The sequence below is a fragment of the Emydura macquarii genome, unplaced genomic scaffold, assembly GCF_026122565.2.
Source record: "Emydura macquarii macquarii isolate MOO-44397 ecotype Brisbane River unplaced genomic scaffold, CSIRO-AGI_Emac_v2 contig_2246, whole genome shotgun sequence".
NCBI lineage: Eukaryota > Metazoa > Chordata > Testudines > Chelidae > Emydura > Emydura macquarii.
The window spans coordinates 1701437-1718067 of NW_027132383.1; the positions used below are offsets into that span (position 1 = coordinate 1701437).

Below are 16631 nucleotides of genomic sequence, written 5' to 3' on the forward strand. Positions count from 1 at the left end.
CTGCCCGGCCAGGGCAGCCGAGCCAGACGCCGGGCACAGCCTTGGCTCCCCCCAGCCAGGAGCTGGTGTGACACCAACCAGCCAGTGGCGGGATTGCAGTCAGCGGCCCAGGCAGCCCTGTGGGCCCAGCACTGGCATCCTGGGGCATCAGCACTGAGCAGGATCCGACCGGTCCCTTAACTGCCCGATTTCCTGCAACCCCCCCCCCCCCCGCCCCTCCCAGCGTGCACGGCTCCCCAAGAGTGTGGGCAGTGGGGGGGGAAGCAGAGCCAAGCCTGCATATGTGCCCCCCCCCCCCCCGTGCCTCATGCCCCCCATAGGTACAGACCCCCCCCCCCCCCCAGTGTAGTTGGGGGGGGGGGGGGCGCCCGGACCCCTCCGGCCCGGCTGGGGGGGGGGGGGGGGTGAGGCCCAGCATTTGGGAAGGGAGGGGAACGTAGGCTTGGCCCCCTGGGCACCAGAGACCCTCCATACGCCGCTGAGCTGGCTCCATCCCCAGGGATGCGGCCCCCCCCCACCCCCGCCCCACCTGGGCCTCCTCCTGCCCCAAGCACTCGCCCTCTCACCCTACACCCAGCTGCAGACACTGCCCTGGGGGGGGGGGGGGGTTATGGGGTGGGGCGGGGCTGGGCTCGCTCTCCTGCATCACTGCAACTCCCCTGGGACGCTGTGTCCTGCTCGTTCCCACCAGCCCAGCCCAGCCCTGCGGCTCCAGGGACCGGCTACCCTGGGCCCGACACTGGTGGTGGTGATGTCCCCGCTGGCGCCGCGCGGGCCTGGCCGGCCCCACACCCAGGCGCAGCGAGCCCCTGGGGCCTGCCAAGGGCTGGGTGCACCATGTGGGGCAGGTTTGCCTGGTTATCCTTGCCCTTTCTTGTCATCCTTCAGCCACGAGAGGGCAGGAGCACGCCAGCCTGCCCCCAGCTCGGCCCCATTGCAGACACCTCTCCCCCCCCCCCCCCGGGCCCCCGGGGCAGTGCGCACACACACACACATACACATACATGCATGCTCTGCCCCAGCAGCTGGGTTGGCAGACCCCCCTCCCCAGCGCCGCCTGCCTGGTGGTGCCCGGCTGGTGCCAGCGCGGCAGCAGCGTGCCCAGCAGGTGATGCTCACTCCTGCGATGTCCCCACACGGTCAGAGGTTTCGGGGGCCGCGTCCCAGGATTTCTGGGTCACTCGCTGTCTGGCGTCCTGGCCCCATCCCCCGACGCACCCCCTGCCTGGGCAGGGGGAAGCCCCCCAGAGGCGGGTGCAGAAGGGCAGGGCGGCTAATGGTTACAGCAGTGCAAGACTCAGGACACCCGGGTCCTTTTCCTAGCCCTGTCACTTGCTGGGAGACCCTGGGCCAGCCCCTTCCCCACCTTGTGCCTCAGTTTCCCCTGAGCGGCGTTCTGCGTGTCAATGTCCCTTGGGTGCTGTGGGCAGATTCCTCTCCAGAGCCCAATATCCAGCCCCCTCTCCTTCCCCCCAGCTGCTCTGCCCATCCCCCTACACCTCCCCCCAGCTCCTCCCCATGGAGCAGCAACCCTCGTTCAGTCATTAACTGCCTTTATTGATGCCCCGAAGGCTCCAGCCCAGGCCCAGGGGGAAGCCCCGGCTCCAGCCAGCCATTGCCAGGCTGCTGCCACCCATGCCGCCCGCGGGCAGCTCTCCACCTGGGCAGGTACCATGTGCCCGGCTCCCTGGTTGGCTCCGTCCGTCCTGCAGCCCCGGGGAAGGGGATGGTACAAGGTGCCCCGCTGGCTGTGGGGCAGACAGAGCCGCTGGGCTGCCCCCTCGCCGGCGGAGGTGGGGAGACAAGGCACTTCGGGACAGATGGCTCCAGGCCCCGTGTGGGTGGGGAGGAGCCGGTGGGCGCCTGGCAGACGGGCACGGCCCCAGAGGCCTGGAGCCTGGCACTGGGGGGCTGCAGGGGCTGAGGTGGGTGATGCAGATTGGGTGGGGGCATCGGGGAGCACAACGCGGCTGGCCTGCAGGACGCGGCGCGAGCCCACCCACAGGTCCCACTGACTGGCGACGCCACCCCCATCCGGCTGTGTCCAGCAGGCCGCCGTGGGGTCAGCTGGCTGGGCAGCGAGGGGGGCAGGGAGCGTGGGGGTGGCAGGCCCCCCTACCCCGGGCACACAGCTCCTGGTGCTGATGCGTCCCGAGCCCCGACTGCCCCTCGTGGAGATGGGGTGTCGGGGGCAAGGCAGAGCGCCTGGCATGCCTCGGGGGCACTCGGCAAGTGGGGCAGCCGGGCTGGCACAGGCGGGGCCGGTGTGGGGGCACGAGCACCTGCCAGCCCCGCTGCCCCAGCGAGCGCCGTCCCGGGCCCCGGGCGGGCAGGGCAGGGCAGGGCAGGGCAGGGCAGGCGGGCGGCTGCCCCGGGCGGCACGTTAGGTGTATTCCTGGGTGAACTTGGCATGGAACTGGCTGAGCTTCTGCAGCAGGATCCGGAGCTTCTCCACGGGCGGCAGGATGGTCATTCTGCGGGCGGGCAGAGAGATCCCCTCAGTCCCCGGGCACCCGGCCGAGCCCAGCCCCCCAGCCCGGAGGCAAGGGGGCCCGTGGGGGGTCACCCCCCCTGCAGAGCGGGCGGGAGTCAGAGAGCTCCCGTGGGGGCGGGGCTGCAGGGCGGGAGTGAGGGGCACGGGCAGGGCAGGTGGGGCTGGGCGGGGGGAGGGGGGAGTGTCAGGATTCGGGGGGAGCCTCACCTGAAGTGGTAGGTGCCCTCTCTCTGCCCGAACCCGCTGCCCGGCACGACGCAGATGCCCGTCTCCTCCAGCAGCTGGCGGCAGTAGAACATGTCTGGGGCAAGCCCTCGGGCCTGGGGCAGAGCAAGGGCTGGGCTTAGGGGAGGGGAGATGCCCACTCTGTGCCCAGCCCCCCCCGGCCCTGCTCCCCCCCGGCCCTCCTCCCCCCCCAGGCTGCTCCGGGCCCCGGCTCTCACCTGGGCCTCCTGCACAGCTCTGGCTGGGAGCTGGATCCGGGGGAAGGCGTACATGGCGCCCTGCACCGGGTTACAGCGGATCCCGGGCACCTGGCTGAAGATCTCCTGGGTCAGCCGGGCTTTGTGGGCCAGGTCGCTCAGCACCGCCTGCTTCTCCTGGGGGGGCCGAGAGAGAGAGACGCACAGCGCTGAGTGGGCAGGGGCGGCCGGGTGGGAGAAGAGATGGGGGGGGGGCTACAGGCAAGGGGAAGTGGGGACAGCTGTAGCAGGGCCTGGGGGCCAGGGTGAGAAGCCCATGGGGTGATGCAGGGGGCATGGGGTGGCTATGGGGTGAGATGCCTGTGGGGCTGGTGCATGTGGTGGGGGTGACTATGGGGTGAGATGCCTGTGGGGCTGGTGCGGGGGGCATGGGGTGTGGTGGGGCTGACTATGGGGTGAGATGCCCGTGGGGCTGGTGCATGTGGTGGGGGTGACTATGGGGTGAGATGCTGTGGGGCTGGTCGGGGGCTGGGGTGCATGCCGTGGTGGGGGTGACTATGGGGTGAGATGCCGTGGGGCTGGTGGGGGGCATGTGGTGGGGGTGACTATGGGGTGAGATGCCGTGGGGCTGGTGCATATGGTGGGGGGGCATGGGGTGGCTATGGGGTGAGATGCCGTGGGGCTGGTGCATATGGTGGGGCTGGTTCTGGGGGGCATGGGGTGGCTATGGGGTGAGATGCCGTGGGGCTGGTGCACATGGTGGGAATGGCTATGGGGTGAGATGCCTGTGGGGCTGGTTCGGGGGGCATGGGGTGGCTATGGGGTGAGATGCCGTGGGGCTGGTGCACATGGTGGGAATGGCTATGGGGTGAGATGCCGTGGGGCTGGTGCACATGGTGGGGGTGGGCTATGGTGGGGCTATGGGGTGAGATGCCGTGGGGCTGGGTGTGGGGGGGCGGGTTCGGGGTTTTCCTCGGGGCGGGGCCGGGCCGTGGCGGCGAGTCCCCCGCACTTACCCGGAGGAAGCTCTGGTACGAGTCCTCGCCAGGCTGCGGTGGGTTCATGACGACGTCCAGCAGCACCTGGCCGGGCACGGGCGGGCACAGACGCACGGACACCAGCTTGGAGAGCTGCTGCTGCACGGCCGGGTCCACGTTCACCACCTCCACGTACCCACCGCGGAACCCGCACCTGGGGCACGGCAGGGCGAGACATGGGGCTTGGCTGCCTCCCTCTGGGACCCCTGGGGGGCGGGGCCTGGCTCCCCCCTCCTTGGGGGGCTACTGATTTGCTCCCCCCCATAGGCACCCCGATTCCTGACCTCACCCCTCAGTGCCTGGGGCACAGGAGAGGCTGCCCGGCGCCTGCGGAGTCCAGGGGGCCGGTGGGGGCAGGTGGGGGCCGGCGGGGGGCAGTGGGGGGCAGGCGGGGGCCGGTGGGGGCCGGCGGGGGGCACTCACTCTCCCATGAAGCCCTTGGAGACGGAGTGGAAGGACGCCAGCTCCACGCCGGCCGCGTACGCGGGGCCCAGCTCGAAAAGGACCTTCTTGAAGGAGTGGAACTCGGAGCCCTCGGCGTAGACGTTGTCCTGATAGACCTGTGGGGCGGGCAGAGGGGTCAGGGCTCCCGCAGCTGTGCCCACGGGCGGGTGCGGGGCTGCCACCCTCCCGGCCTGGCCTGGCGTCGCCGGGAATTAAGGGCTAATCTCCAGTTGTGGGGGGGGACCTCCAGGAATCCGGCCAACCCCCACTGGCATGGGCCGCCCCGGAGCTCTGCCGGCCCCACTCCTCCCACGGGTCTCCCCCCCCCACCAGAAAAGGGAGCCCGGCCGTGGGGCAGCGAGGGTGGCCCCCGGCCCTCGCCCTCACCTCGTCAGCCATCAGGAAGAGCTGCTCCTCCCACGCAAACTTGATGACGTCCTCGATGCATTTCCGGCTCTGCACCTGGCCTGGGGGCACGGGACGGGCCCATCATGGGGGGCACAGAGGGCCCCCACCAGCCTGCACCTCCTGCCCCCCCCCCCACGCCGCCCTCACCCACCCCTGGCACTGGGTGGGCTGTTCCCCTCACTCTGCCTGGGTGGCTCCATTCCCCTCCTCACCCCACGCGAGGGGTCCCCTGGTGCCAGGGCCCCTGGACATGGGGCCGCCGTGCCCCCTCAGCTGCCCACCCACGGATCTCAAAGCCCTTCGAGAGCGTTCATTCTAGGCAGGGGCTACGTGTCACGGTGGGGAACTGAGGCACCGAGGCGGAGATGGGCCCACGGTCACACGGCGTCTGGCCGTGCTGGGACCGAACCCAGGAGTCCGGGCTCTCCGTGCCCGGTTGTAACCCCTAGCACACGCTGCCTCCACTTGGCCCTGGCTGGGGGGCGGGGCTCGGCTGCTGCCCAGACCCGGCCACCCCACTCTGGCCTGTCAGCGCCCAGCCCCACGGCTGGTGACGGGGAAGATGGAGCGGGATAAAGGAGCCAGTTCACGAGTTATGGGCTGGTGACGGGGGCTGGCGGGGCACCTCTGGAGCCCTCCTGGGCCGCGTTCCCTGCCCCCCTGAGCCCGGCCGTCCCCGCCCTGGGGCTAGTCCGGAGCTGGCGCCCCCCCCCCCCCCCCGTCCCATTCCCGCGGTACCAGTGGGGTTCCCGGGGTTGATGATGCAGAGCACGCGGGGCTGGCAGTGCTGGCGGGCCTGGTGCAGCGCCCGGCGCAGCTCCCCGACGTCCAGCGCCCAGCACCGCTCCTCGTCCAGGTAGTAGTCGACCTGCACGGCGTCCAGCTCGGCGATGCCAGCCGAGTACAGCGGGTACTGGGGGATGGGGATCAGCACGCCCGTCCGCGACCGGCCCTCGCCCGACACCAGCAGCTTCAGCATGGTCTGGGGAGAGAGGGGGGGCATGGGCCGGGGGCGGAGGATGGGGGTCAGGACCCTGGGGCTGGACCAAAGGGCCATTGATGCTCTGGGCAACGTCCACTGGGCCCCTTCGCACTCCCTGGGGCACCCCCAGCGACGGGGGGTGCAGGGCAGGGTCAGACGCCACCTGCCCTTGCAGTGGTTACGTGTCCCCCCCGTCGCTCCCCCTGATCTCCCCCATACTCCACCCCCCTCGCTGCCCCCAGCCAGCTCCCCCTCCCCCAATCCCAGCCTGTGAGGTGCCCATGGCTCCGTGGCTGCCAGGATGTGCCAGGCATGGCACAAAAGGCCCTTTATGCGGCTGCCCGAGCGCCCAGGCAACGCTCATGACTGCACGGAGGGCCCAGAGCGGGGCTGGGGGGGGGAGAGGGGCTGGGGGGGGCCCTGGGAGCTCCAGGGGCATCAGCAACCAGGCAGCAGAGGAGAGGCCAAACCTTCCCCGGGCACAGGGGCCCCGAGAGCTCAGCAACATGAGATTAAAGACACCGGGGGGGACGGAGCCCCCCCCCCCGGCTCTGCTGGTGCCCCTCAGTCCCGCCCTGCAGTCCCGGGCTCCCCCCCGACCCAGCTCTATTGATGCCCCTCAGTCCTGGCCTGCAGCCCCCCCCCGGCGTGCCCGGGGCTGGGGGAGGAGAGGGGTCGCCGTACCATGACGCCGTCGCTGGCCCCCGTGGTCAGGTAGATGTTGGCGGGGTTGGCGGGGATGCCCCCGTCCCGCCGCTCGATGTACCGCGCCACGTCCTGGCGGATGAGCTCGATGCCGGGGCTGGACGTGTAGGCACCTGGCGGGAGAGAGGTCCAAGCTGGGGCTCAGGGAGCAGACGCTGGGGGGCGCCAGTGAGTGGAGGGAGCCCAGGGGCCGCTGCCCTCGGGGCCTGGCTGCGGGGTGGGGCTGCACCCAGGGGATTCGTGCTCCTGGTTGGAGGGCTGCTGTCGGCGCTGCAGGGAACAGGGACACGCCGCCCGCCCTGGAGGGGCCCCTCTGGGGATCCGGGGGGTTCAGTGGTACCAGCCTGAGCCGCCCCAAACATATAACCCAGTAGCTGACGCAGGGATTTGAACACGTTCCGGGCTCCCGCTCTCCTGTATGGGTCGCCCTGGAGGGCAGCAGCAGCAGGGCCAGTGGGACGTGCCAGCCACTAGCCCACGGGCTCTCCTGCGTGGGCGCTGTGCACCCGGAGCCGATGTCCCGGGTGGCTCTGGACCTGCCCCTGCTGCAGGCGGCGCATGGGCCGTGTGCGCCCCCGCTGTGGCTGGGCCTAGGGGCGCGGGGCAGCGCGTGGGCCCTGGGTGGGGGGGCAGCACGCTGGGTTCCCGGGCGGGCACTCACCGGCACTGTGCCCGCCGCACGCGGCCAGCAGTCTGCGCGCCCTCTGCTTGGCGTCGTTGGGGAAGAGGGGCTCGCTCAGCAGCTCAGGGCAGAGGCACAGGGCGCTGACCTGCAGGGCACAAAGCCTTGAGACTGCCCCACACTCTGCCCCACGGCCGCGCCGCTGCCTCCCAGCTCCCCGTCCGGCGTCTCCAACCCCAGGAGGCTTCCCTGCCGATCAGTCTGGCTGCAGGGGGAGGCGGGGGCCAGCAGGGCCCCCCGCGCCGTGTGACCCAGCTCCAGGGAGGAGCCTCGAGTCCTGGCTTGGCCGCATCTCAGGACAGGGCTGTCTCAGCGGCTAGCCCATGCCCGGAGTTTCCTGCAGCAGTGAGTTCCACAGGCTGCTGAGCCCTTTCATCCCATTGTCTGCGCTGTGTGCCCCCTTGCTCGGGTACAACGGCTCAGGGACAGTCCTAAGCTGGGTGCTAGGACTCCTGGGTCCTATTGCTCGCTCTGCCATTGGCGCCCTGAGCAATCTGCTTCCCCCACAGACGGACAGCGGGTTACTAGCTGCACTGGCTGGGTTTTATAGCCCCCACCCTACCCCCACCAGCACAGGCTCTGCCCAGCTCCCTGCCTCCCCTCCCCAGGCCCAGGCTTGTCCCCCAGACTCAGATCGGGGATGAGGGGGGTGGTTTGTTGTACTTGGTCCCCCCCCCACACACTGTTCCCACTCCCGGTGAAGGGCTGGGGGGCGGGGCCCTGCCGTACCTGGCGCAGGAAGGTGATGGGGCGCTGTCCCATGGCATGGGCATCGCCGATGTTTGCTTTAATCACCTCTGTGAATGGCTTTTTCACGCCCTGCGGGGGGGGGGGGGGAGAGAGAGAGAGAGAGAGGCCGGGGAGATAATGGAGCCCACCCGGGAAAGCTGCCCCTGCCGGGGCATTGCCCCCGCCCCCCCCCCCCCCCCGCTACGATACCCAGCCTGCACCCAGAGGGGAGCGCGCCCCACTACTGAGCCCCCGTGACAAAGTGTGAGGTTTTTTTTTCTTAATGTTTTGCATGAACACGGTGTGTGCCTCAGTTTCCCCTGTGTGTTACACACACACCTAGGTGGTGGATGGGACACGAGTGTGGGGGTCTTGCAGAGACGCCCCCCCCCCCCATGGGCAGTGGTGGATGCCGCTAGCTGCCTGCCCTGGACACGCTGTAACCTGGCATCTGGTGGCCCGGAGCCTCTCGCCAGCCGGCTGTGACCCGTGGGACCAGCCGGGCCGAGGCCAGGTGACCTTTCTGCCCGGGAATGAGCCCCAGGGGGCCGGGGCGTGTCTGAGGCCGGGCTGCTGGGGGCTGCTCCGTCTCCTGGTTCGGGACTCGTGCGGGCAGAGCCCAGGACTTGGCTGGATGTTGCTAACAAGCTCTGCACGACGCTGGCTAATAAACCTGCTTTCCCTCGCTGGCTGCGTGTCGCTGATGGCGAGGTGGGGGGCCCGGCCCCTTTGGGGACGCACGCGGCTTCCCCGGTGTCCCAGCCCGGGGGACTCGCTGCGGGCACGCACAGTGTGAACGGGAGCTGAACGCCCCGAGGGCAGGCCCAGGAGGCGCCGGAGCCAAGGAGCCGTGGCCCAGTGAGCGTGTGCCCGGCGGGGACTCAGGCTGCGCTGGGGCCCGGACCGACTTCATCCAGCGCATCGCAGGGCGCCGGGACTGACAGCCTGGGACCCGCACCCAGCCAGCAGCCCCCCGCCCGCCACTGGGACCAGCACCCACTGGGGAGCGACTGCCCCCCTGCCTTGGGACCAGCACCCACTGGGGAGAGCGCCCCCTACTGACTGCCCCCCGCGCGGCACAGCGCCACCCTGGGACCAGCACCCACTGCGACTGCCCCCTGCGCGGCACAGCGCCACCCTGGGGCCAGCACTGACCGGGGAGAGCACCCCCTACTGACTGCCCCCCGCCCTGCACAGCGCCCCCTAATGAAGGGCTTTGACCGAGGCTCCAGACCAGCTAATTCCTGCCTCGCTGCCCTCAAGACGCCCCGCCGGTGGCGCGCCCGCCCCACAAACCCGGGCTGGAGCAGAGCTGCCAGAAGCTGCCCTCCACATGCTGGGTGCCCCGCCAGCCGGACTCCTGCGTCCCCTGCCGGGATGCAGCCCGCCCAGCCAACGCTCCTCCCCTGCGCCCCACAGCACCCGCTGCGGGCGGGGCTGGGGGGCGGCACCGGCCTGGCTGCACGCCCAGGCTGTAATGCTCACGCAGGCAGGGAGGTCGTTGCCCTCGGGACGCCGCTTCTCGGAAGCGAGAATCCCTGAGTCACCCCGAGCGCCAGGGACCAGCTGGGACAAGCGTCACCACGGGCCGGCAGCCAGCGCCCGCCACACCCCCGGGGACTTCGACCCACGCCACGTGTGCGCAGGGTGAGCCTGCAACGCCCGGCCTTGCCCACGGGACACACAGCCAGCCCCGCACGGGGAGGCGCCCACGCCCGCCCTGCGGGGCATGGCCAGGCTGGCCAGCCTGGACCGAGGGCCAGGGAAGCACCGGCCCTGGCGGAGCACCCGGGCTGCAAGGTGCCGAATGTCACCGCAGCCTACACAGACCTGTGCGTGCGTGTGTGTGTGTGCGTGCAAACTACTGCCCCCTGCTGGAGGGAGCCAGCCCTGGCCTCGCGTGTGTGTGCACGCGCCTGTGTTTGCCCACCTACATGTGAGCCTGCCACTGCCCCCTGCTGGTTGCACTAAGAGCCGATCGTACGTCCGGGCTACCTGCGGGCGGCCCGGCTAATGGCTCTGGGCTTGGCCCGCCTGCGCCCCTCGCGCTGCCGTCCGGGGACCTGAGCGGGAGCCGTGCCCCAGCCCAGGCGTGCCCTGCCCCGCCAATGCTCTGCTGCCCGGCCCAGGGCTGGCGTGGTGCGGGACGCCGGAGGCTGAGCCCAGCCCCAGACGCTGGCCCCCCTGGGCGTTTGCTGCCTCGCCGAGGCCCAGGCAGCGACCAGGCGATGCAGACAGGGCTGCCCGGTCACATCCTAGAGCTGCCAGTGTCAGCCCGGGGGTGGGCAGCCCCCTCCCCAGCCATGGGCCCGGGGAAGCACAGACAAGCCATGGGGAGGACACCCTGCCCAGTCCTGAGTTGCCCCCTCCCCGGGGGAGATGACCCACTGCTGCCCCGTGCCCCAGGGACGCTCGCCCATCCCCGCTCACCCTGGCGTCAGCCCTTTCTCAGCCCCCTCCATGCCGCCCTCTGCCCCGCACTGCCCCACCCAGGGCCCCGGCGTCCCGCGGGCAGGCCCCTCCGTGTCCAAGCGCTGGGACGGGCCAGGCTGTCTCCCCCACCCCCTGCTCCCTCTCCCGGCCGCTGGGGACTGAGCCCAGAGGCCGGGCAGGGGCGAGGGCCCCCCATTGTGTGTGCAGAGCGACGGCGTGGACTTGGGGCCGTGGGCTCCGCAGTGCGGACGTGGCCTGTGCCAAGCCAGCTGGACGCAGTCCAGGGCAGGGGAGGGGGGCAGGGAGGGCGCTCAGGGGACCGGGCCGTCCTTTGGGGTGGTTGGTCGGAGGCTGGCAGCGAGAGGGGCTCGCGAGTGACAGGAGAGGCAGCCAAAGCAGCCAGCGAGGTGGTGCCGTGTCACATGGCGGGAGGCACCGGCAGGGGAAAGCGTAACCGGCTGGTGCCAGAGGAACCCTCCCGGCCCTGCTGCCGCCGCTAACTAAGGAAGGCCCAACCTCTCCCCCGGGAGCAAAGGGCGCCCTGACACCTCATAGCATGCAGCAGGCACTGGGCAAGGGCCAGCCACCGCTTGCTGCGAGGCGAAGTAAGACCTGGCTGGGACGTAAACTACACACACACACCACTTCCCTTTCCTGCATGGACTCAGAGCTGCTCAGCTGTGTGTCATAGGCCCTGTACTGCTCGTAGCTTATAGAGATTCTCCTCTGGCTTTTGAAGCAAGAAGATTCAAACCCCGACCCAGCTGTTGCCGAGTTATTGCAGGTGCCCATGCACACGGCCCAGGGGATCCTGGAGCCCTCAGTGCCCACAGATTCACTCTCTGTGTAGGTTGGTTGTCAGTCAGGGCAGAGAGGTCACATTTAACCCCCCTGCTCGGCCAGGCAGTGGGGCTAATGTTGGGGACAGCCCCCTCCCTGCACTTCCGTCTTCCCCTCCCACCCCACTCCTGCTAGAGACAGACCCACAGCCGTGGGCAGCAATGCCTGTAATTCCAGCCGCCATAAGACCCTGTTTTCAGGCTGAATTTTAGAGCTTCAGCGGAACCAGCTCAGCTGTTTCTGAGAACGAAGTCAGGGGAAACCACAGTGCTTTGCTCTCGTTAAAAACGTTCTCACAGCCGTTGCGCTGAGATGATCTAGCGCCTCTAAGCTTTGAAGAAGGGACTGGCAAACCGGCACAGGGGCTGCTCACCCTGGGGCTGGGAAGTGCCTCTTGCTGCTCCTGGGGAAATCTGCCCAAATGTGGCCACGTTCCAAGCCTTTGAAAATCTCAGTTTGAAAATCTCTGCTGAGCATGTGCGAAGATAGAAGATAACAGCCTGCTACTGCTAGCAGTTACTCTGGGGGCAGAGGATCTAAAGGTCTGATCCCTGCTGCACCTGGCTCCTCAAGATGCAATCTGGGGCTGTCCATTTTTAGTGTTTGCGAGCTCTGCGTTAAAAGACCCTGTTAGGGCTGTACAGGAGAACCCCCGAAAGTCAGAAAAAGCAGAATTCAGGCTGCGTCTGTTGGACGTAATCTCAAAACCCACCGGGCCGCTGCCTGCGGCGCCTGCCCTGGACGGCCTCCAACCAACCCTTCAATCCTGACCCGCAGGCCCGTTGCTATTCCAGAGACGGGGCAAAGGTCCAAACGTCCCCCTCTGGGTCCCTGGCTTCCTTGCCTCCCTGCTCTGAGGCTGGGCCCCTGACTGCAGTGGGGGGATGGAGGGAGCTGGGGTCTGGGGGTCACAGCTCCACTGCAGGGGCCTTGGGGGGGGTTTGCATGAAGGTTTTTTGCTGCAATTCAGCAACCTGCGTGGTGGGGGCGGTGGGGGGCGGGGGCTGGGCTGTAATGCGGGTCCAGGGGGCTCGCTCTGGCACTTCAGATCCCAGCGCTGTGCCCAGTGCCACTGCACCCTCTCCGCCCTGCCAGCGGCTGCTGGCCACTCCCCTCCCCGCAGAGCTGACTGCGCTGGGCCGGGCTGGCTGGAGCCAGGTCTGATGTTCTGCACCAGGCTGAACGAGGCGGGTCCCGGACAGTGCCTGGAACGGGCAGGAAGGGCACAGAGCTCACAGCTGTCCGTGGCTGGCAGGGCAGGAGAGACGTCCCTGCCTGCCCCTGAGTGCGAGAGGCCATCCCCGGCGAGGTGGCATGGAGCCTCGCCCGCCCATTAACCCTTAGGTAATGCCCCCGCTGCCCCCCGAGCCGTGTGTTTGCACGCCCGTCGCCAGCCCCCAGCACATGCCCCAGGTCCGTGAGATGCCACACCTCGCTGAGCCCCTGCCTGCACCGAGCCGCCCCCCAGAGCCGGGCCTCGCCCTGGGCAGGTGGTGCCAGAGACGGGACCTGGGACAGGGAGCTCCCAGCCCTGGGTCGCGCCCTCCCTCTCGGGCTGTGCCCTGGGGCGAAGGAAAGGAGCAGGAGGGAGCCCCAGAGGGAAACAGTGGGGAGGGATGGAGCCAAGTTACGCACCAGGCACCTGCGCCCAGGTGTGCAGAGTACACGCCCGGCTGCAAGCGTAACCCTGGCGACTGGCCCCGCCCCGCCTCACCTGCCAGCTGGTGGGATGGCCTGAACCGGCAGCACCAGACCCAGATGCCGGAGGAGGAGACTGGCCTATCCCTGGGCCACAGAAATGGGAAGGGGGGACCCCACGGAAGGAGGGGGCTTGTCTCCTGCCCCCTGCAGAGATTGGAAGCTGCTCCCACAGCCTGCCATGGCGTAGCTAGTCACTCTCCCAGTAAGACCCCAGGGCAGGGCAAGGGGGCATGGTGCGGCAGGGAGCGGGGTGGGGGGCTCAGTAGGGGGGCGCTCTGCCCCCTGTCCATGCAGACTCTGCTGCCCCACTGCAGTGCTAGGCCAGTGCCTCTCAGCCTTCCCAGAGGGCTGGGCCCCTTTCAGGAGGCTGATTCGTCTTGCAGACCCCAAGTTTCACCTCACTTGAAAGCGAGACATTTACAGAATCAGCCATAAGAGGACAGCCGTGTGGCAGCGCCTGCTCCTGAACCGTCATGGGCTCCCTCCCTCCTCCCTTAGCGCTGGAACAAAACCGCCGGGAACAGAAATCTGGTACTTGCATTTCAGGGCACATCCAGCCCGAGAAACAAGTCAGGGTTTGTGTGAGAGTTTAGTCTGCACGGACTTCGCCAGGGCTTTGTGTGGAGCCTGTTGTCACACCAGGCAAATATCAAGCCCAGTGGATGCACCCCCTGGAAGAGCTCTGCATACCCCGGGGTACACGTACCCCTGACTGAGAACCTCTGTGCTAGGGGCCCTGTACCCCCAGAGGGGCCATCCTTGAACCTTGTGCTTAACCAAAGTCCCGCTGCGCCTTCCCTGAGAGCTGGGCTTTCCTCTCTGGAGCCCTAACGAAACTCAGCTCAGGGAATCACAGGCAGCTCCTGACACGGTTCTGCTTCCCTTCCTGGCCTGCTGCCCACCCTCACCGTGCGCTGCCCCGTTCCACCCCAGAAGTGGCTGCATTTCAGCAGGGCTGGCGGGATCCCTTTAAATGCACCTACGGAGTCTGCAAAGGGCTTTGGGTGCTGAGGGCACGAAATGCAGTTAATTCTTCCGCTTCCACCCCCACCCCGCCTCCCTTTATGTCACCGGCAACTCCCAGGTGTTTGCTCAGGATCTGGCATGCTGAGAAATCAGCAGCTGGGTGCCCTCCTGCCCTCATCCTGTTACAGGCGGTGCCAGGGACCGGGTGACTGCAGGCCAGCTGTCAGAGGAGCCAAGTGCTGTGCCCTACCCAGCTGCAGGGCCCAGGACCAAGAGACCCTTCCCAGGAGGCGCTGGGGGTGTCTTGTTCAGGATCCCACCTGGGGAGGGGGCGCAGGGGGGCCTGCCGAGAGCCTGCCCATGGTGCTGCCTGCCGGAGGGGTTCTTTTCTCCTTCTCATTAAGGAGACTTGAGTTTATCCGGGCAGGGCCCCCAGAGATCCGGGTCTGCGCCGTGCCAGGCGCTGTACAAACAAACAGCGCGGCCGGTCCCTGCCCCGAGGCGCCGGCCGGCTCTCCCCCCAGCCCCCCCTTCCCCTTACCTGCTCCAGCTCCTGCTCCAGCTCCAGAGCGCGGGCCAGGATGGGGCCCCGCACCGCGTACTCCAGCCGCTTGACGCACGGGTTCATGGAGTCCAGGCTCAGCACCTTCTCCCGCAGCCCGTTCTCCGCCATCCCGGCCGGATCCGCCGCCGGTCCCGAGGCCCGGGCTCTGCGGGGCGAGAAGCGGGGAGAGCTGAGCGCCGGCGGGGGGCGGCGGGGGCCGGCGGGGCGCACGGGGGATGCCCAGCCCAGCGCAGCCCGGGCGGCCTGCAGCGCCCTCATGGCTCGGAGCCGGGCTGGGGAGGGACCCAGGGGCTGCCCCCCACCCCGAGCCCCGGGGCCGGAGGGATCCGCACGGGGCAGAGGGAAGGGAAGTGAGCGGAAAGTGAGCAGGGCAAGGGCAAGGGTCTGCCCCCCCCCTCCTCCCCGGGCCGCCTCCAGGGACGGGCCGCCCGCGCGTCTTGTTGCCCCCGCCCGGCCCCAGACGCGCCGCCCCCGCCGGAGAAGACAGAGGCACCTCCGCGGCTGCTGGCGGGGCCGCCCCGCCCGGGTTCCCAGGCGCCGGGCTGGAGCGAAGCGCTCGGCGGCTCTTTAATAGCGAGCGGAGACGGGGGAGGAGACTGCCCGGAGCCGGAGGGGACGCGTTTGGCCCCGGCCCGGAGAGGAAAAGCGAGTGAAAGAGGCGCTGGGGCCGGTCCTGCAGCCTGCCAGGAACGAGCCTCTTTGGCACCGTGGGAGAAACGCCCCCCCCGCCCCCCGCGGTGCTTTTCACCGGCTCCAGAAGGGAAATTGGACTTTTCATCCCCTGGGCGGGTGGGGTAGGGGGGGGGGGGGCCAGGCAGGGCTCGGCGGGATGCCCAAAGGTGACAGCGCTCCAGCCCGGGAGTGCTGAATCCAGCGGGGCAAGGCACCGGAGGCCACTGGAACGAGGTGCTGGCTGGCGTGGTTGTCCTGGGGCCGCCACTCAGCATGGTGGCCAGGCCCCCAGCCGCCAGGCTCCTGCCACTGGAGCTAAGTTAGGAGACTCTCCACTCCCTGCAGGCAGTACAGGGCCTAGGACACAAGGTGGAGCAGTTCTGATTCCACCCAGTAGAGGGCAGTGGAGCACACTGTAGCCACATATACACCTGGCTCTGCAGACTCTGCTCCCAGTAACAGCTGCGGGGCTGCCCAAAGCGGCTGGGGAAGAGGGTTCATAGAATCACAGCAGAGGAGGGTTGGAAGGGAGCTCAGCAGGTATCTAGTCCAACCCCCTGCTCCAAGCAGGACCAACCCCAACTAAACCATCCCAGCCAGGACTTTGTCAAGCCTCAGCTTAAAAACCTCTAAGGATGGAGATTCCACCACCTCCCTAGGTAACCCATTCCAGTGCTTCACCACCCTCCTAGTAAAAAACTTTTTCCTAATGTCCAACCTAGACCTCCCACCCTGCAACTTGAGACCGTTGCTCCTTGTTCTGTCATCTGCCACCACTGAGAACAGCCTAGCCCCATCCTCCCTGGAACCCCCTTTCAGGTAGTTAAAGGCTGCTATCAAATCCCCCTCACTCTTCTCTTCTGCAGACTAAACAAGCCCAGTTCCCTCAGCCTCTCCTCAGAAGTCTTGTGCTCCAGCCCCCTCATCACTTTTGTTGCCCTCCGTTGGACTCTCTCCAACTTGTCCACATCCTTTTTGTAGTGGGGGGCCCAAAACTGGACACAATACTCCAGATGCGGCCTCACCAGTGCCAAATAGAGGGGAATAATCACTGCCCTCGATCTGCTGGCAATGCTCCTACTAATGCAGCCCAATATGCCATTAGTCTTCTTGACAACCAGGGCACACTGCTGACTCATATCCAGCTTCTTGTCCACTGTAACCCCCAGGTCCTTTTCTGCAGAACTGCTGCCTAGCCCGTCGTCCCCAGTCTATAGCTGTGCATGGGATTCTTCCTTCCTAAGTGCAGGACTCTGCCCTTGTCCTTGTTGAACTTTTCTTTGTTTCCTCTCACCTGAGCCTGCGTGGGAGGCATGAGACAGTCAGGTCCCGACTGGGGAGAGGGCAGTGGCTGCCTCACCCTGCAGCAGGGCCCAGGTAATTGTGTCCCACCCGTATCACGTTCCGCGGCCCGTCAGAGCTGAAAGGAATGGAGCAGAACTCCCTCTGCACGCCAGGCAGCGATGCTGGGGAACAGGTTCTCCCATGCACCGGCCGGCAGAGCGCACCAAGAGCCACCTTGGACAGGCTGGGGAAAGCCAGCAGCCGGGC

The 16631-nt window shown here is 68.1% G+C and overlaps 1 protein-coding gene across 1 annotated transcript; it reads right to left on the bottom strand.

The window, feature by feature from the left end:
* Window positions 1–2244: 2244 nt before the first annotated feature.
* Window positions 2245–15146, bottom strand: GPT (glutamic--pyruvic transaminase). Its single transcript, XM_067560044.1, has 12 exons — window positions 14902–15146; window positions 14385–14553; window positions 7904–7993; window positions 7154–7262; window positions 6472–6605; window positions 5544–5787; window positions 4785–4864; window positions 4377–4513; window positions 3933–4107; window positions 2938–3093; window positions 2702–2814; window positions 2245–2474 (listed from the first exon to the last, which is right to left on the bottom strand). The coding sequence occupies exons 2-12, from the start codon at window positions 14514–14516 to the stop codon at window positions 2384–2386; spliced, it is 1461 nt and encodes a 486-aa protein (XP_067416145.1). The 5' UTR covers window positions 14517–14553; window positions 14902–15146; the 3' UTR covers window positions 2245–2383.
* Between the last annotated feature and the right edge of the window lie 1485 nt (window positions 15147–16631).

Bases quoted from the DNA above. Each gene is read 5' to 3' on its own strand.
- GPT (XM_067560044.1), bottom strand. From the start codon at position 14,516: ATGGCGGAGAACGGGCTGCGGGAGAAGGTGCTGAGCCTGGACTCCATG. The intron at 4,865-5,543 runs GTACCGCGGGAA...CCGTGCCCCCAG, and splicing joins CAACCCCGGGAACCCCACTG to GCCAGGTGCAGAGCCGGAAA. The intron at 2,475-2,701 runs GTGAGGCTCCCC...GCCCGCCCGCAG, and splicing joins GAGGGCACCTACCACTTCAG to AATGACCATCCTGCCGCCCG.